Genomic DNA, 19,721 nt, shown 5'->3' with positions numbered 1-19,721 from the left:
GTCCTTCAAATGTTTGAGTTTTTTTTATTTAGTATTTTAACATTGTGTTTATTGGAAATCGGTCTTTGTAATTTGGTTTTTCTTGATTTCTATAGGATCATGATAGTCTGAACAAAATATCACATCATTTGGTTGGTTTTTAATTTTGTAGAAATCTATTTGCTTTTATTGTTTACATAATATTGAATGTTAGGAGACTAAAATTTAATAAGAAAAAAAAACAAAGCTTTGTTAAAAAAAAATAATTTGTCCCTCCGCTTTTTTGATAAAATTTGCCTAGAGGTCTTGTTAAAGTTCATTTTTGGTCTTTTTAGTTTGGGAATCAAACATTTTGACTTGAGACTTTATTTCATTCCTATTTTAGTTCTTGGTTTGAGAGATGAAAGATAGTCATTGAAAAACAAAGAAAAAGAGATAAAGTTATCGGATAGCCAAGATTTTAGACATAAAAAAGGTCATTCTTGGTGTCAACGAGTTCATTTCAATGAGAGAAATTCAATTTAAGTGTTCTTTGGCCTTTATCTTTCTTGAAAAAGCATATAATTTCTCAGGAAGTTTTTTGAGATCGGGTTAATTTTGCATTTTATGACCAATTTTTTCCATGGTTAAAACCACAAATATTTATTTTAAGGCATCTAGAGTGTATTCTAGGTTTTTTTAAGGTGAAAATTTGGTTGAAAAATAGGCTTTTAAGGTCTCAGAAGCTAAATCTTGATTTTCTAACCACCACTGTAATGGTCATAATCTGAATTTCTAACGACGTGTCGTCTGCTGTCGCGGATGATGTATAGTTTATCTCTTAAGAAGAGAAGGGACACAAAATGTGTCATCCACCCACACACGAAAAAATAACAACCTAAGTGCGCGCACCTGAGCTTAGGTTTCTTGCCAAGCCTAAAGGCACGCAACCTTTTTCTTTTTTATTTTTTACATGTTTAAAATTTTTTTAGTCAACCATGACACGGAACATTTATCTAGTTTGTTCTAAATAGTGGAGGTGGCTAAGACTGTCAACTTGAATTCATTGGGTCGTGGGCTAGGAAATCTAAGATTCATTTTACTCCTTGGGTGAATGCATTTCAAAGAATTATGTAATTTCTTATTTTGATAAATGGGCCTTAAGTAGTGGGCCTAGTTTAAGACTGGATCAAAAAGTAAAGAAAAGGTTAAACGTCATCTGTGGGGATCGAACCAACGACCATATGGTTAAAAGTCATGCGCTCTACCTCTGAGCTAAGACGGCTATATGTTTGCCAGCTGACATCACATTTATATAGTATTTCCTTACACGTTTCTCCACAGACGAGTGAGTAAATAATAGCTATTTTATTGGTAACAAATTACCAATAAAATTAATACCCCATCCAAATCAAGCTCCCAGTATATCTTATTATTCTACTATCTCTGGATAGTAAGAAATAGCTATTTGATACGTGATTTCGGGTTGAATAACTTTTCTTGATAAAATAAATAAATATATAGGATTTTTCAATGTAGTGTTTTACAAAAACAAATCTAATTATAAATTATAAAATCTATGCATGCAATTAATTAAATAAATCAAAAGTCATTTGTGCTAAAAATACAAAAAAAAATGTTAACATTTTTATTTCACTCATCTTGCTGCGGGTCAAATATTTTTTTTAATGCAAAAGAATGAATGTGTAGACGATATTAAAGCATTTTTGACATCATGTAAAAATTTGAATTAAAAAGCCTATATTTACATATAATAGAATAAAGTAAAGATTATATTCGTTAATAAAAACGTGTAAGATTTCAAGTTAATTTTTAACATAATAGAAAAACATGAAAATTTTGCAATTGCTACAGTGAAATATCATCTCCTTTTAGTCTTTGTATAATAATGTTTTTTTTACAAAAAGTAAAGAAAAAGATTTTTAGAAAACAAACTACAAAAGAATGAAGATAAAGATAAAAGAAATGACATAAATAGGGCAAGTGTAGGGTAATAAATATTCCAAGTATAAAAAATTAAAAATAATAATTTATTTCCAAAAAAACGTGTAACAAGAAAAAAAGGAAAAACCAAAAAAAATATAACAAAAGAATGAAGAAAAAATTTGGTGATCAATAGACCAAATGTAAAGTGAGAAAACATGTGAAGTATAAAGAAAACAATTCTAAAAAAATCTAAAAAAAGTTTTTTTTTTATAAAGAAAAATTGTAGATTTGTCATCGCTACAGTACTGGTTATGGTAAAAAAAATATAAAAATTACAATTATATCATTTTTACCGTGAAAGAGCGATTCCTTTTAGTATATAACTAGTTAGATGACCTATGCTATGCCGCAGGCTTGGCCAATTTTTTTCGCAACATTGAAAAAGACATTCATTCGACGTTAATGTTTTAAAATAAGTAAGAAAAATCTAAGATTTAGGTAATTAAAAACAGCCTGTGTTGTTAAACTGGTGACCTAGAAAGCTAATAAAAAAATATCATGAAAAGAGTATCTCATTTTTATATTCAATAAATTGATTTAATTTAATTCAAAAACAAAAATCCTTATAAAAAAGTTGAATTTAACAAAGATCCAAAAAAAAGCCCAAGGTAACCCACGTTTTTTTTCAAAAGCACGAAAATGATCAAGGATGAAAAGAAAAAAAAAGAGAAAAAAATAAAAAAAAGTTTGGATGAACCTTCTAAACTTAAGTTAATCTCTCAAATTTATAATCCGTTAAACTCCATACCCAGTTTCAACCAAGAAGCTCAACAATTGACCAATTAAATGTTGAGGTTTTGAATAAATTAATTTAATATGTTAAAAAAATCCTTTTAAAAAAGCTAGATCAGCAAAGACAAAGGAAACCCGAGGCAACCCGTGTTATTCCCAAAATGACTGAAAAATCTTGTAGAAAGCAAAATAAAATAAAATATTGGAGAATGAAACTGAAAAAAAATGAGATTAAAAAAGAAAAAAAAATCAAGCAAACCCGGATTAATATATCAAACTCGCAACCCTTTAAACTTTAACCCAGGCTTAATCAAGAAGTTGAACACCTGATAGATTTACTATCGAAGGATAAAATCGAGAAAAACATTAAGCTAAAAAACATTTCAAAGTAAGAAATGACAATAAAAAAATTGAAAGATGATGAAATTAAAAAAAATATCATTTTAAATAAAAACAAATAGCAAATAAAGAAAGAAGATCAGATTTAACAGATGAAAAACATCCTTAGGAATGAAATTGAAAATAAATTTTAATTTTATAAATTATTTTAAATAAAACAAATACTAATTAAAAGATTTAAAACTAAAACTAAAAAAAAAACTAATTGAAGGATTGCATTGATATTTTTTTTAGACCAGCATGCTTTTTTAAAATAAAAGAGAAAAAAATAAAATAGAGGGGATGGAGCTACACGATCTATCTAGGCAGGTAGGAACACTATGAAGATTTTATCATTGTGGTTAAGAATCTGCTTGAAAGTGTGGTTGTAATTATTTTTTAAAATATTTTTCATGCCATAATACATTAAAATAATATTTTTTTATTTTTAAAAAATTATTTTTGAGATAAATGTATTAAAATAATCCAAAACATTCAAAATAAAAATTATTTTTTAATAAAAAAAATATTAAATTTTTTAAAACAACGGATTAGCTTGCATTTCATCAGTTCCGAGCAAAGCCTCCGCACACGCCTCTACAATTTCATTGGAGGCCCCCATAATATTATATATTTGATTTAAGATATTAAAACCCTTTTGTTAAATCAATTATTATAGAAAAAAACCCAAAAGGAAAATACACAAATTCCCTGCACATCAGTTTCTTTTTATAGATTTTTATTGTGCGACTATACTTAAAAAGATAAAAATACTCTAAGTGATAGATATATATATTATTTTGCTTTTAAGGGTAAAAAAATTATTATACCGTGAAAAAAAAATATGTAGATCAATTTGGCCCCCAATTAATTCTGCAATGCCTATTAACCCCCTGAAAAAGACAAAAATAACCCTTGAAGCAAGCCTTGCCAATTTGGTTAAGAAAGAGAAGGATGTTCTAATCCAGTGTTTTGAATAACCCTGTCAATGAATTCCGTCTTCCGAGCTGCAGGTTAGGATGACTGAGTTAACTGCAATTAACGACTGTCAAGAACATCAACGCATTATTTTCGCATCGTTAAGTTTAAACTTTATAAAACGGAATCACATTGTAAATGAGATCTTGAGTTAATAGAGCCAACCAAAGCTTGCTTACTTAGTGTGTAAAGACTACAGCTCCAGAAGATACCGGGCATCTGTGAAAGCTAGAATCGGGAGATGATCTAAAGGAGAAAATGAAATTCTTATTGATCTTCACAAATTACAGGGGAGACATTAACATAAACCATTATCCATGAATCATAATAAAATGAATAAGATGATGCTATCTATTATTTTGAACATCGTTTTTTATGCTCACTCAACAAAGACTTTGAAAGTAAAAAGGAGCAAAACGTGTATGTATGAATACTAATTCCCAGCTGTATAAATGTTGATAGCAAGCAGATCTCTCATATTTTCAATTGAATTTATCTACTATCTCAAAACCCTGTTTGAGCTCAAGAAGAAGTTCTCTTCACCCGCAATGGTGGAGTGCAGCCTTCCTGCAGCCCAACCATTGTTCATAACACGAGCACCAACACGAGCTGGATCACCGGTCACTCGACTTCCCTCAACCTGCTTTTCATATTCTGGAAGACCTCCTGCCTTTCTCTCTTGTCTTCTTTTCCTCTCCTCATCTCTTTCCTTCCTCAGCCAGCTCTCCACTGTTCTCTGCAAATCCAATTTTCATTTCGGCATCACACAATGCAAGAGGATTTATATTCTGGAAATTGAAAAACTATCAACAAGTTGAAAAGTAGATTAGAGAATTAGACATAGCTACTAACCATTAGTGACAAATTACTAGTCTCTTTTATTTTGGCCATTGGCAATGCGAATTGCAACTTCCCATGAGCAACATACAACTGTAAAAGAAGAAACCAATTAGACATCGAGAAGAGCAAGCATTATATGTGATGCCTGTTGAACTACTGAAGAAATCAAGACATACAATATGCGTTGGCCACTCCTCCAAACCATCAAATATATGCGTTGCATAGATAATTGTAGCACCTCGCTCTTCACATTCCTTTCTTAGAAACTTCAGAAGGTCAGCCCTTGCTAGCACATCGAGGTCAACCGTTATCTCATCAAGAAGAAGAACCTAGATAAACAAGGAGGTAAAGTCGGCTTATATTAAGACATGTATGGGAAAAACGAGGAAGAAAAGATATCCTCAACAAACAATAACTTGCCCAAATGAGGAGTTACAAGCATTGTAATGGAAACTCATGATATAAGCGAGAGATATGAAGCAAGAAAAAGGGATACCTTGAATGGCCTCAGGAGACCCATGCAAATTTGCACCCGCCTTCTCTGGCCATCAGAAACCTTGTGCATCCTCCATGACAGATCAATGTCCAATACCTATCCAATCAAGATAACAAGTTGTAATGTCCCACTGCTGTCAATGGCACACCTAAAGAAATAGTTTCTCAGAAATGCATCTTGAATAATTTGAAACTCACCTTGATTAGCTCAGCTCTTCTTTGAGGATCAATACCTGCCACCCCAAATATCATCTTCTCCGCAGAAATATCCATTTGTATCGGAACCTCAAAACCAGCAAAAGCAACTTCTCGCCTCCACTGTAAAAGAAAGACTTTTTATCAACAATGATCAACAAATAAAACTTAGAATATGAAAATCTCGAAATCCGGATAGTTAGGTAAAAAAAAAAATCCTATCGAAATGTCCCAAACACACCATGGTATAGTCATGCCAAGCATATCATGCTCAATATTAGACAAAGTAAAACAAACTATTCCATTTGATTATGATAGATGAGATCCAGTCAAACATTGTTCTCATAATTAATTTAAGCAGGGCCTCCTTTTACAGTTTAGGCTGCTCCCATTTCGCAGGCTGGAATCCTTTTTCATGTGGAAATGAGCTACGATATGAAAGGAATATCCATTGCAATGCAACAAAGAATTTGTTTTTCTTTCTTGTTCTTCCAAGGATTAGATTGGCATATCCAATAACACATTACTGGAGGGGGTAATGTTCCTCAACGTCTTATTGAAGATAAGAAATAAAACACCAGTTTCCAAATTTTAAATTAAACAGCAACAGTCATTAATAAGAAAAAAGCAAATTCATGAATGACTTGTAATTTCTAACCTCTCCTCCAAGATAAGAAAGATGTCCAGAAGAAGTTAAAGCAGTGTCGTGAAAAGCAGACCTTCCTAGAACACGAACCATTTGGGGTTCCACCATGTGTTTTCCTCCTAATATCTTCAGAATTGTAGTTTTCCCTTTACAACACAACAAAACAAACCCATTACTATTCTGGTGTTTTGCATACTAATACTATTATCTTATGAAAACAAACAAAGATCTAACCAGCGCCGTTGGATCCAACAAGAAGGCATCGATCACCAGAATTGAGGTTGAGAGAGAACTCATCGATCAACGGTTTAGACCCAGGAGGTGGGTGACCGTCGATTCCTGGGTACGTGAATCTCAGGCCGTTGATAACTATTGTTGGTTCTTGATGCTCCATATCGCCCATCACAACAATCTGAGAGAGCGGTCTCTGTTTTTAAGCTCTCAAGTCTCAATTTCCTACTTCTTCTTCACCTAACTCGATGGGAAAATTTTGGGGACATGGATCCTACAACGTGGCAAATTTTAATAGTACTACGTGGTCAGTTAACAACCGTTTAAGAGTAGCATGTGAGGGCGGGTCTTGTGGAACGAACGATCAAGAGGGATGGATACACGAAGGCAATTTAGGTATTGTGCTCTCAATATCCTATAACTGGGAACCTAAACTAATTAAACTAGATTTCATAGTTTCATAAAACATACATTTAATCCATGAATTCTTTGGTTCGTTTCTAACTTTAGTGTTTTTCCAATTAAAAAAAAAAGTGAAAAGAGAAGCAGATAAGATGGGAAAGGAAAAAAAGGCGTGTTTGGGTTTAAAAAAACCTACTAAGTAGAATATGGCCAACTCTAGTAAAGAGATCATTAGTTATTTTCTATACTACAGGGACTAATTGTTTAGTTTTGATAAACTATGATGATTTAGTTATAACTAAGCTTTCTAACTTGTAAAAAAAACTTAGATGGTAAAAAACTATTTAACATTGTTATTAAATCTTTGAATTCTCATCGACTTTTTCTTAGCCCTAATTTAAAATTAGCATATATAGAAATTGTTTTAATATGACTTAGTCGACTTGAAAGATACAAAGGTAATTCAAACGACCGGTAAAAAGTATTGTTTGATTTTTAATTCTTTTTTTTCAAAATGATATTTTTGTTTCTTTTTAATATGAAACAACGACATATTGGATTAACCCAAGATTTGCAACTTAACCCGACAAACTCACAACTCAGATCATGGGCTTCATTAGGTTTAATAATATTTTTTTAAAAAAAAAAACTATTTTTTACTTAATGATATAATAACAAAGATAGATACTCATAAAATTAATCAACAATTAAATATTATGATGTTTGTATGAGACTAAAATAATTTATATATAAAAAAATGAAACAAATTATGAAGACTAGTTCAAAATCAATCAAATATTAAATGATGAAATTGAAGAGAAAAAAAAAAGCAAAAATGGATTCAATTGAAATAAGAAAATTGAAAGATTGAATTAAAAGGTAAAAAAATTGTGTGATATTTTTATTAAATCCGACCAGTAAATAATTTTAAAACTTTCTGAATTGATATATTTTCAAGTTCAAATTTAAAATTAATTTGTATACTTAACATATTTAAAAATAACCCAAAAAAGTTAACGCACGTTGGCTTTAAGAAAAAAACCACTAGCCCCACAGGGTTTTTTTGGGATCAATCAACAGTGTTTTCTTTCTAACTATGTTACATTTACTATTTATTCGCCTGTGTTAATTTTTAAAAACGTCACAGTTGTTAGGCTTCCTTCCACCACCAGGTGACAGCAAGAAAGGCTTCGGTTAGAAGAAAAGGAAAGAAGCCTAGTATCTAATATATTACAGCAATGCCATTATCAAATTGTGTTGTCTGCAGCAAGTTTTGGAGTTTCTGAAGGGTGGCACGTGTCATGAAAGAGTAGCGAAGATCAGCGCGACTGCAAGATCGATGGCTAACAGTTAGCAATCCTCGGAGAAAGTTTTTGATCATTTCACCCTCGTCATCCTAATGGTGAATTATATTATTTAAGGAAGATGTACTTCCTTCCTAGGCGACAACTAATTATGCTGGCGCTGCACTTTCCTCACCGCAAAAACTATTCGGCTTTTCAGAAATCAGAATAGAAGAGATTAGGCAGGATCTCCCTCAATTTTACAATAACGTCGATACGTCAAATCACCTTCTCTGCTCTTTTTCACCTTTTGGCCCACCAAATATTTCTTCGAGATAGAAATTTCAGCTTCGAGTTCTCTTGGCCTGAAGCTTGATGGGAGATCTCTCTCGGACTTTGGTGTGTATCTAACAGTGAAGATCTTCGTTGATGCTGATATGGCTTCCTTGCTATCTTTTGCTCTCTTTTTTTATGTATAGTTTTCTCCTTTCTATTTCAAGAACAACTCCATCGAATTTCTCAAGATTATGATTCCAATAACTTGCATTTGATAAATACTTGACAATGGTTACAGCTCGAAAAATTACTCTATTCGAGGTGGAAGATCTTCCTTTGCTTTTTTGTTGGCTTAATTGCATGGAATCCTATGGTTTCCAATCATATCATTTTTAACTCTTTTTATTTATTTATTTGGTCACCATTGGCCCTTTTAATTTTTTTTTTTAGTTTAATGTGGGTGTTCGGGCCAGCTTGCGCGTACCTCGACTAATCTCACGGGCCCTGAAGTTAACGACCATGTAAGTCTTCAGTGGTCATCATATGAGCAACCACATGGCTCGAACCTGAAACCACAGAGGGAGCAAACCTCTTAATCTCAAGTTCTTACCACTGGACCACCATCTAGATGGTTGGCCCTTTTAATTCTTGAAGAATAGCTGAATTGACTTTACTTATCACATGGAGAATTGATATCATGTTGATTTCCACCCGAATACTAGAGGTTGTGGCTTCTCTCTTAGAAAGTCCCTCCTTGTATGCCTGGAGGGATGACTCTAAATCGTATTTCTTGCACTGTAATTCATTCGGTTATTCTTTTATTTTTGTTATCTTAGCATGTGTGGTGGGAAGGGATTTAGTGGTTTCCTCTTCGAAAAACCTCAAATATTTTGAGATACCCTTCAAGCTTTTTTAATTTTCAAGACTTGTTTTTTTATGTCATCCTAGGAGGTAGTGAAGATTCTATGTAGTTGAAGCTTTTTAGCATCTTTAATGACCCCATTCACTATTTTTCTGATAGGAAAGTAATCAATTTTTATATTTTTGATTAAACAGAAGATCTTTTCAACTTGATTAGCTAGGTTAGGGACGTAGTGGACCGTTGCATGAACAATATTGTTTATGATACTTTCTTAATACTTAATGATATATTCAGATTTTATCTCGCCTATTGTATCATCACTATAATACTTAGTTTTTTTTTAATGTGCAAAGGTAGAAGGAGCTTTAGAAATATACAAGTTATTCCCTATATTATTGAGGACTAGCAAAGGTAATATTATAAAGGATGTATAATTCTTTTGGGATTCCTAAAAAATGCATTAGCTTAGGATTCTTTAAAATCATTTCCTAACCCTTCGCTGGTATATTTGATCATCCCATTTGAGTTGACATGGCTAGTAATTGTTTGATGGATTCTAAAATTTTATGCAAGCTATTTGGTGATAAAATGATATGGAAAGTTAATGGACTTTTATATACTTCTTCGTCAATGAAAAATTAATATATAGGATGAGATATTTAAGATATATTATTATAAATATAAGATTTTATAAATAAAAAATAAACTAATAAAATAATGTTATGTGACATTAAAAAGAAATATGAGTGCCTTTACAAATTTATATAAATAGAGAGTTTTACCCTAAACACGAGAAATTATAATTTTTCAGGGAGAGATACAAAATTTTATTCAAGACAGGCTCTTTAAATAAGAAAGCTCTTTCAAAAATTTTTAAACCCCCTTCATGTACGTTTCAAGTTTAAAAGAAATAAAGCTCTGTTTGAAGAAATAGTCCAACCTGCTAATGTTTTGTAACTTTACAGGTCAGGTTGGGTTTTCATATCTTTCACATCCAACCCAACTTTTCAATTTTTCCAACATTGCTCTCCTAGTTTCTAAAATATGAAATAGAATGAAAATAAATTCTATTTTTTAAAATAATTGAGAATTTGAAATAAATATAATAAATGAAAATGAAAAAATTAAAATTGATGAAAGGGGTGGTATTTGAAAGAAATCAAAACTTACTAATAATGTTTTTTTAACTTTTTGTTTTTTAATCCCATCACTTAATATCTTTATTGTTTAAGCTTAGCCATGAAAAATAGTTTTTTTTTCTTTACTTTGTTTTAAAAGGTCAATGCAAAGTGTTACATTTATTTTTAATATTTTTTATTTTTTATAAATTTCATAAATATTTTAAAAGTTCTTACTTCAGAATTTGAAGATCAAGTCAAATTAAAACTAAAAGGACTTATATAGTATATAATCAGCTAACAATACATATGAGGTATGTACTTAACCCTCTCTGTTTTTTTTTTTGTTTTTTTTTTTTGCATATTGTATTGTTTGGGTTTGATGCTTCTTATAATATTTCAATGGCAAGGACTGTAAATCTTGAATCATTTATATATATAAGAACAAGCTCGAATTTGAGAGTTGTCGTGGATAAAGAAATTCTAATATTGCATTTGACATCTAAGGAAGATAAAAAAAAAATTAGGGTTATTTAATCAAATTTTATATATTTGACGTATTCTTCCATATACCTTCTTTTTTAAAAAAAAAATTTCGTTTTCATTTGTCATTTTGTTAAATTTTTTTAATGTGTTCTTACAATCTTCAAAGGAAAAATTAATTTTCAAAATATTAAAAAACTTTAAGGTCCATGAAAAGAAAACTTAAAAACATTTAAAAACTATAACAAAATAAAAAATCCAGAAAAAAGAAAACTAACTTCGAAAAATATATATATAAAATCATATCCATAATGCTTCATAAATATAAATTTGTCTGTGCATGGCGGTGAAATAATTTTCCCAAGATGAGTGTTTTATAATATTTTCATTAGTTCCCAATATATATATATATATGGGTTAATTGTTTCCATTTTTTTAGGTCTTTTATTTATCTTTTGCACTATATTGTAAACATAGCTAAGTATGTTCGAGGTCAATCATCCATGTGTATTAGAAAAGATTTTAGCAAAATCATATGTTTTGTTTGTGAGGGCAAAATAGTTATTATAAAAAGTAAAAAAATTAAATTATCCTCAATTAATTTTATAATGTCTAATAGACTATTTTTAAAAAACCATTCTATCTTTAATACCAAGATAATTAATTTTTTTGTTAAAGGATAAAATAATAATTATATTGTCGTGGTGAATAGTAAATTGTGTATTGGCGCATAATGAACTCCCCATGGAATTTTTTTTGTAATTATAATATAATAATTATCAATTTACCAATGCATTAATTATATGAATTTGGTTGGTTGGTTTCGAAGGACAATTTTTTACTACATAGACGTGGTGTATTTACAATGTTTCAATCTCAACATATCAGAATATATTTGATAAGTTCTACATGTTGAATGCATTTTATACTTGTATTTGGTTAACTAAAACCTATAAATATTTTAAACTCCATCTTAGTCTCATTTAGAAATTGTCATTAAATGTTATTCATTTTGCAATATGTAAGTGAAAATGAATTCTTTAATAGATTTATTTATTACATTATAAAAAAATATTTTTTTTATTTGTAATTTTCTTAATTTATCCTAATTGTGATAATTATGAGTATACTTTCACAAAAAAAAAAAGTATCTTGTTGCCTTATATATAAGAAAAAAATATTATTTATCATGTAAAAACCTATTTTAAGTGATTATGAATTAATAAGTATTTTTACTTTCGGTGTCTTATTGCTATTTAGAACATGATTACGGTTGCTTTTCAAAGTATTTTTCACTCGGAAATGCATCAAAATAATATTTGTTTTTTTAAAAAAATTATTTTTAACATCAGCACATCAAAATGATCTGAAAACACTAAAAAATATTAATTTTAAGTAAAAGAAAAAATTTTAAATTTTTTCAAAAATATTTTTGAAATACAAAAATAAACAAGTTTTAAATTTAATAGTGTGGTAGCAACTATACTTGCTAAATAAGTCAATGCCTATTAACTATTTATATTATTTATATTTTTAGGACAAGGCATTCATGCCTATAGAACTTTATAGTTTGTAGTATAGGTGGTAGGAAGATTCTTTTTATATATGTGGAAAGTAAAACTTGAAACTTGATTTCATAAATTTTTAACTAACTTGTTGCTTTCTATCATTTTTATTAAATCAATTTATTTGATGAGTTAATCTCAGAAATCTTCAAAAATTTAACCTAGACTAGGTTTTAATTTGAAAAAGAATAAAATCTGACTTAGTTGAACTTGAAAGAACCAGTACAAATATTTTTTTAAAAATAAAAACTAATATTATTTTAATAAATAAATATTAATTTAGGTTAATTCAACGAACTAATAACTCGTTGAGGAGGGGAAATTGTTGTTCTCTCCTCATAAAGTACTGTTCTTCGAAATAATACCTTGTTTTATTTTTTGTTTTTAATTTTGTTATTTAACATTATATTTATTGAGAATTAAGTTTTATAGTTTATTTTTGTTTGTTTTATAGGAGGTTGTTTTAGTTCCATGACTCGAATCATGAATTTTATGAGTTAATTTAATTGACTTGAGTTTTTAGGTCTTTTTTGTAATTGATTTTGTTTTTAATTTTATCTTTTATTATCTAGATTGATTAAAATTAAATTTTATAATTTATTTTAATTTTTTTATAAAATTATTTTAGTTTAATAATCTGAGTTAAGAAAGTTTGACGGTTTAAATTAAATTGAAATGATATAAAATTAAATATAAGATTGGACGCAGGGGTAAAAAGGGAAGGGAGAGGGGGTAGTAGCATGAAACAAACCTGGGGTTTATTTGTACTGTTAACCACTAACCACAGGAATAATAAAAGGGAGAGGAGAAAATGGCCCACCAGCAAGTAGAGCCAGAGATAGATGGAAAGAGAGACAATAAAAACAAAGCAAAGGGAGAAAAAACCGACGTAACGTATCACTGACAAATTTGCTGCGCGTACCAGAGCGTCCTGTCACTTTCACCTCTCGTCTCCTTGTGCCGCGAAACCCGGACTACAGTCTCCCCCACCTCAGTAGGCCCTCCTTTCCTCCCAAGTCGAAGTAGGGTTTTGAAAAATCTTAATTCCTTAAAATAGCGTATATTGAACGTATTTCCTATGAGAAGATATTTTCCCACGCAGATCTAAATTAATCTGATAAAATATGTTTAATTCCCACACAATCACGTGCTCAGGAAATCCATTTTATCTAAATATCAAATAATATATATAAATATCTATCGAAAACACACTGTGTATCCAAACAATTTCACATGCACAAGATCTAGAAGACATTGTCGTGCTGCAGAGGGGGTTGTGGTAAAGAGAAAATAGCGCCGATGCCCATTTACTTCGTGGAAAAGTTTCCCTTTAATTTATCATCGACGAGGAAGAACATTTACAGCGGCGTGGCAAGAAAATCTCTAAAACAAATAGAAATTAACGTGAAGAGAGATGTGTTTTCTGCCTTTTCTCCTGGGTTCCCTAATTTTACGCATCCACTCTCGCCATTGCTTGGTAATTTTGTGAGATATTAATTACTTATTTGCGATGTACGAACATTATTTATGTGGACGGACAGCAGAGACGATCGGAGCTCGGTTGCCAAGCTTTGACTGTTAATGGAGCATTAATGCAAAATTAACTTCGGACTAATTTCAATTTCCTTGTCGTTTTCTCTTGTCATGAATTTCAATGCCATCTAATCAATAAATCAGTTGTGTTTCAATGCTAACATTGGCAGAAAGCATGTCGTTTCGACAAATAAGTTTATAACTAACTACCCTAGTCAAGGCATTAAGATTTAAAACTACAAATACTTGAAAGAATTAAACAAATAAAACTTCTCCCAAGTCCTAATGCAATACCAGCTCCTCTTTCTTGAAAGATCCCATCGTACATCCTACCCCCCTCTAGTGAATCTACCCTGCCCTGATTTTCTGATTTGGATGTTATTTTTTTTTGTTTTAAATTTTTTTTTTTATTGTCTTGGTGTGCAAAATAAATTAAAAGAATAAATATTATTTTAATATACGGTATATGCTGCTAAGAAAACTAAATCAGGTGACTATGTATCTGCTAGGCCTATCTTTATAGAATATAGAGTAGTAGAGAGCAGAGAAGCAGAGGCTAGCTTCTCAAATTGTTTCTGTGAACTGTAACGAAAGGGGAATTCAGAATTTTCTTGGGAATCATCAACGCTTGGTGTAACTGTTAATTTGATGATAATCAAACGGCAAACGTGACGTCTATCGACGGGGCGAGGGGTTTGACGGAATAATAAATAATGGCGTGTTCTATAATTACTTTGCTTTGGTAAAATATCAGCCTTTTCTCTGCAGTCGCTTCCATACCAGTTTATTGCACCGAAGAGCCATTATTTACAGGATTCCTCCTGCGACGCTGAATTTGACTTCGATAACGAATCTTTTCTCTCTGTAATTAGGAATTGCTGTGGTTCCTAATTATTATAAAATCTTGAATAATAAAGCTTATGGCTTTTATACTAAAATTCAAGGTGTTGATATATAATGAAACTCTTAAATAATAATATAAATTATATCTTGAAATCTCATTTAATAATTTAAATTTTTAGATTGAGATAGTTCTTTGATATGGTATCAGAGCCTTGATGACCAAGCGGTCACGAGTTCGAATCTCACCCTATTTATTTGATAAAAAAATTAAGCACAAGATAATATGAGTTTATGCAAGTTTCAAACCCAAAGAGTTTTTACTTGAGAGAAGATATGTTAAAAAAATGATTCTTAAAAAAATCACCCCATTTATTTGATAAAAAAATTAAGAACAATATAAATCATATTTTAAAACCTCACTTAACAATTTAAATTTTTAAATTAAAATGATTCTTTCCAATAACTACGTGATGGAAAATTGCATAGAAGCAGTGAGATTTCCCCCATGACAGATAGAAATTTTGCATTGCATGCAGGATAATAAACAGGAAACGAGCGGTCCCAGCAATAATAATAATAAAAAAAAAAAAACATGCCTGTAATAATAATAATTTAAAAAAATTGATATTACGGAAGTTTTGCTATTGTGCGCTGAAACGGTGGTCTTAATACAAGCTACAAGCGGACTCCTCGTTGACTTAGGTTTTGATTTATAGTATTAAGTCAAGCAATAGATTAATTAGGATTATTATTATTATTAGCATGGGCTTATGTTTAGAGTAATTGTGTTAAGAGCAACAGGGACCACGTACGTGCCTGATAGTGTCACGCTTCCCAATAACATGAAACCGCCGTAGCCCTCAATCACTCTGACTGCAGGTGGCATATGCATCCTTCATAAAAATCGAGAGAAAAGTTGACTTGTTAAAGTCAGAGATATCCATGGCTGTGATTTTGCCCTTCAATACCCTTAAATAACAGGCTTGTTGTATCTGCTATGTTTTTTTTTTTTTTTTAAAAAAATGGATTCACGTCATGTGTGTTTAAACAGGAGAGCGCATGATTACAGGAGGAGGAGTGATAATCAACCCACAAAACTAGAAAGCAGCAAAACGACGGAATGTGGCGCATTTGAAGCGCTGAAATCGAGCGTACACCGTTGCCTCTTTTTTTTTTTTTTTGTCTATATCTCTTCCTCTGTAAACCCCATTAATTTAATGCGCCTCTCACTTCCCACTCTGTAGACACTGCTACCTACTCTCTCTACTCTCTTAGCTCTGTCTTTCTCTGCAAACACTGTGCTGTCAGTTGCTGTTGTGGAGATATATAATGGTGGTGGCTGTGATGGAGGAGGTGCACCGGAGTAGCTGACCCTAGGACATTCCTTATTATATAAAAAAAAAAGGAAAATCTTGTTTTTGCCCTTTGTCATTCGCGTGCCCCCTTTTTAAGCCTAGTGTCAGTCGTCAGATCTCTCTCTTTCTACATGTTTAAGTTTGTTAGTGTTTTTCTCGAAAAATTAATTTTCTTTGCAGTCTCAAGTCTAATCTCTCATTTCTGTCTTTGCTCTCTCGTATTCTGTTCCGTTCCTGCTCGTTCCTCTCTCTCTAGCTAGGCAGGCATCTTTCTCCCTCTCCTCCAGGGTTTGTTTTAGCCCTTTTCAATTCCCATTTTATATAAATTAACAGTATTACATTCGAGATGCGTCGAAAAAGAAGTTCGGTTTCAACCACTTGAAGAAGAATGTACGTGACCATGTTCCTCTTTAATATAGTTTTTCTTTTCCTGCTATCCCTTGCTTCTTCCTTCCAAATAAGAGGTTTGGTTGCTGGATTGTTTTTTTCTGTATATATATATATATCTCTGGATCTAATGACTGCAGCTTTTGCTTTCTCGTTTATTATTAGAGTAGTAAAAAAACCGAAGTAACGGTAAAGATTTTCACACAAAAATTGTTTTGTCAGCCCGGTAATAAAGTATAGTTGCTTGTTGTGTTTTTTTTTTTTTTTTTTTGAGATTGTGTTGTTTCGATGAAGAGTGCTATTGTTAATATTTTATAACATTGTTGCAGTAGCTTAAACGATTATCTTTTTTTCAGATGCCTCTGATTTGTGGCTAATATATAAGTTGTTTTCTTAGATTTTTCAGAAATATTGATATTTGAAACACAACCATTAGATTTGGAGGACGTTGATAGAAATTTGGTTTTTTTTTTTCTTAAGCTGCAGGTCTATGTATAGTTTTGTATTTTCCGTTGTGGCTTGAAAAAATAAATAAATAAAAGTTATGATATCAAGAACAATGGATCATACGGTTAACAAGTTTCGCTTTTTGCACCTTATTTGTTGGTAATTGATTATGGGATGCTCACGACCATTATTAGTATTTTGTGCAGCAAACAAATCCACAAAGATGCATTTGTCATAATATGCCCTTTTTTTTATGCTGAAGTTTATGATTGCTTGAGGAATTCTGGTAGATATAAGTGAAGTTTCACTGAATTCTTTTGGGTTTACAAATCATTGCTATACACGTTTTTGGGAGTTACATATGATATGGTAGGGGAAACAAGGATTTGATGAGATTGTGTATTTGGATGAATTTCTCAAGTATTAGACCACACCACATGCTGTTTCGTTGCTGATGCCTATGGCCCAATACCAATGGTGAATTATTGGTGCTGAGCATTTCTAAAAGTGGAGCTACTTGGTGAATTATTGCTTGACATCATTTGCTGTTTGGGCTGGAATTCTATCATCATAACCCAGTAAATTGCTCAATCTGTTATCGGTTGTAATTGCTTACTTGTGCCTGACTTATGACATGATAAGAAATTCATCTTGCTTATTCCGTGATTGTTTGTTGCCAATGATAGAAGCAATGTGTTTGTTGTGTGTTTTAGGATTATTTTATTTTTTATTAATTCTATGTCTTTTTATGGATACTGCTACTAAACTTGTTCAGGTGTGTATATATATCATACACATGAAGGCGAGCTTTTCATTACTCCGTTTGTACATTCTTGATGCAGGTTATGGCCCTTGTTCGCGGGTCCAAGGTTGATAATTTTGTTGGGATCCTTATGTTAATTTCTGCAGTGCGGACCTACTTATTTAGATGTTATATATTCATCTTGGGCTAAACCCTGCTTTTCTTTTGATGTGGAATAGTAGAGTAATTATTTACATGTTTTGCCTAGGTGAAGGAGATTGATGCCATGTTCTGCTATGTTTCAGATACAGTATGAAGAGTTCAAGGCAATGGAAAGTGGTGTCTACACCTAGAAATGAAGGAGAGGCAGCGTTGGAGAGCTGAGGAGGACGCTTTACTACGTGCATACGTGAAACAATATGGTCCAAGGGAATGGAATCTTGTATCACAGCGCATGAACACACCCCTAAACAGGGATGCTAAATCTTGCTTAGAAAGGTGGAAGAACTACCTCAAACCAGGGATAAAGAAAGGATCTCTTACAGAAGAAGAGCAGAGTCTTGTCATTCGGCTTCAGGCGAAACACGGGAACAAATGGAAGAAAATTGCAGCTGAAGTTCCAGGTCGAACAGCTAAGAGACTAGGCAAGTGGTGGGAGGTGTTCAAAGAGAAGCAACAGAGAGAGCTGAAGGAAAATAACAAGACAGTTGAGCCAATTGACGAGGGCAAGTACGATAGGATTTTAGAGACTTTTGCTGAGAAGCTAGTGAAAGAGCGCCCTTCTCCAGCATTTGTAATGGCCACTTCGAATGGGACCTTTCTTCATCCGGACCCCCATCCCCATCCCCATCCCCCTCCCCATCCCCATCCATCTACTCCAGCACCAACTATGCTCCCCCCTTGGCTTTCTAATTCTAACAGCACCTCCACTGTCAGGCCACCATCCCCCTCTGTAACGCTAAGCCTCTCTCCATCAACAGTTGCGGCATCCCCTCCAATCCCATGGCTTCAACCTGAGAGAGGTCCGGAAAACACTCCTCTTGTTTTGGGCAATTTGCCACCTCATGGAATAGTCCCTGTTTGTGGTGAGAGCTTCTTGATGTCTGAGTTGGTCGATTGCTGTAGAGAATTGGAAGAAGGGCACCGCGCTTGGGCTGCACACAAAAAGGAGGCTGCCTGGAGGCTAAGAAGGGTAGAGTTGCAGCTGGAGTCAGAGAAGTCATGCCGAAGGAGGGAGAAAATGGAAGAGATAGAGTCAAAGATCAAGTCTCTTAGGGAAGAAGAAAAGGCATCTCTTGATAGGATTGAAGCAGAGTACAGGGAACAATTAACAGGGCTTAGAAGGGATGCAGAAACCAAGGAACAGAAATTGTCCGACCAGTGGACTGCAAAGCATTTGCGTCTTACTAAGTTTCTCGAACAGATGTCTTGCAGACCTAGGCTTTCTGAGCCTAATAGTCGTTAAGGAGATATCTTACGTCCAGCTGTATCAGGTCTACAGTTTGGTAAACACTGGGTCGTTGCTCTTCCTTTCATTTTCTCTGTTTGATCTGATGTCCATCCTCTTCAGAAACTCTTATCTGTTAGCATCTATTTATATTTTCATGACTGCTTATGACTTGGACTGCGTGGATTAAAGTTAGTATAAGCGTGATCAACCCTGTCTTGCATTCTATCTCTCTTTTTCAGAAATATATATCATAATTATATTTTGCTGATTGATGCTCTATATTTTCTAGACCTTCTCGTGAAAGGGATTTGCATTGATGGGCTAGATTACTGCTCGTGAATAAAAATATTTTCTTTGTACTGCATAAATTGCCGGAATGGATGCTTGGAAAGTGAACCGGACGTTTGTTTTACTGCTCCTGATGTTCTCATTCCCAACATCACCTAGCTCATATCAATCAAGTTGAACAACAGCAATTATTTACTATGGGTGTCACAATTCTTGACTATCTTGCA

The 19,721-nt window shown here is 32.3% G+C and overlaps 2 protein-coding genes and 1 non-coding gene across 5 annotated transcripts; 1 reads left to right on the top strand and 2 right to left on the bottom strand.

The window, feature by feature from the left end:
- Positions 1–1,171: 1,171 nt before the first annotated feature.
- Positions 1,172–1,243, bottom strand: TRNAK-UUU (transfer RNA lysine (anticodon UUU)). The gene has a single exon. It is a non-coding gene; the product is annotated as a tRNA-Lys (tRNA).
- A 3,057-nt stretch (positions 1,244–4,300) lies between these two features.
- Positions 4,301–6,903, bottom strand: LOC7454929 (ABC transporter I family member 20). The gene is made up of 7 exons (XM_002308124.4): positions 6,464–6,903; positions 6,242–6,375; positions 5,587–5,706; positions 5,390–5,485; positions 5,070–5,222; positions 4,906–4,983; positions 4,301–4,789 (listed from the first exon to the last, which is right to left on the bottom strand). The coding sequence occupies exons 1-7, from the start codon at positions 6,630–6,632 to the stop codon at positions 4,553–4,555; spliced, it is 987 nt and encodes a 328-aa protein (XP_002308160.2). The 5' UTR covers positions 6,633–6,903; the 3' UTR covers positions 4,301–4,552.
- Positions 6,904–16,027: 9,124 nt separating this feature from the next.
- On the top strand, positions 16,028–19,474 carry LOC7487258 (transcription factor AS1). 3 transcript variants are annotated; one of them, XM_002309024.4, is made up of 3 exons: positions 16,028–16,570; positions 17,857–17,883; positions 18,062–19,474. In XM_002309024.4, exon 3 carries the CDS (start codon positions 18,112–18,114, stop codon positions 19,219–19,221), a length of 1,110 nt encoding a protein of 369 aa, XP_002309060.3. In that variant the 5' UTR covers positions 16,028–16,570; positions 17,857–17,883; positions 18,062–18,111; the 3' UTR covers positions 19,222–19,474. The 3 variants fall into 3 exon arrangements, with proteins under 3 accessions (XP_002309060.3, XP_052310235.1, XP_052310234.1); XM_052454275.1 differs by lacking the exon at positions 17,857–17,883 and having other exon boundaries at positions 18,025–19,474; XM_052454274.1 differs by lacking the exon at positions 17,857–17,883 and having other exon boundaries at positions 16,029–16,570.
- The last annotated feature ends 247 nt before the right edge of the window (positions 19,475–19,721 follow it).

Source organism: Populus trichocarpa, chromosome 6, assembly GCF_000002775.5.
Source record: "Populus trichocarpa isolate Nisqually-1 chromosome 6, P.trichocarpa_v4.1, whole genome shotgun sequence".
Classification (NCBI taxonomy): domain Eukaryota; kingdom Viridiplantae; phylum Streptophyta; class Magnoliopsida; order Malpighiales; family Salicaceae; genus Populus; species Populus trichocarpa.
The sequence above is the reverse complement of the archived record's forward strand: the minus strand, read 5'-3'. Positions and strand labels throughout refer to the sequence as shown.

Excerpts from the sequence above, each read along its gene's own strand:
- LOC7454929 (XM_002308124.4), bottom strand. The coding sequence starts at position 6,632 with ATGGGCGATATGGAGCATCAAGAACCAACAATAGTTATCAACGGCCTG. Across the intron at positions 4,984-5,069 it reads AGGAGTGGCCAACGCATATT|TTGTATGTTGCTCATGGGAA; the intron begins GTATGTCTTGAT and ends CTTCTTTTACAG. Across the intron at positions 4,790-4,905 it reads CTAGTAATTTGTCACTAATG|AGAACAGTGGAGAGCTGGCT; the intron begins GTTAGTAGCTAT and ends TTGGATTTGCAG.
- LOC7487258 (XM_052454275.1), top strand. The coding sequence starts at position 18,112 with ATGAAGGAGAGGCAGCGTTGGAGAGCTGAGGAGGACGCTTTACTACGT.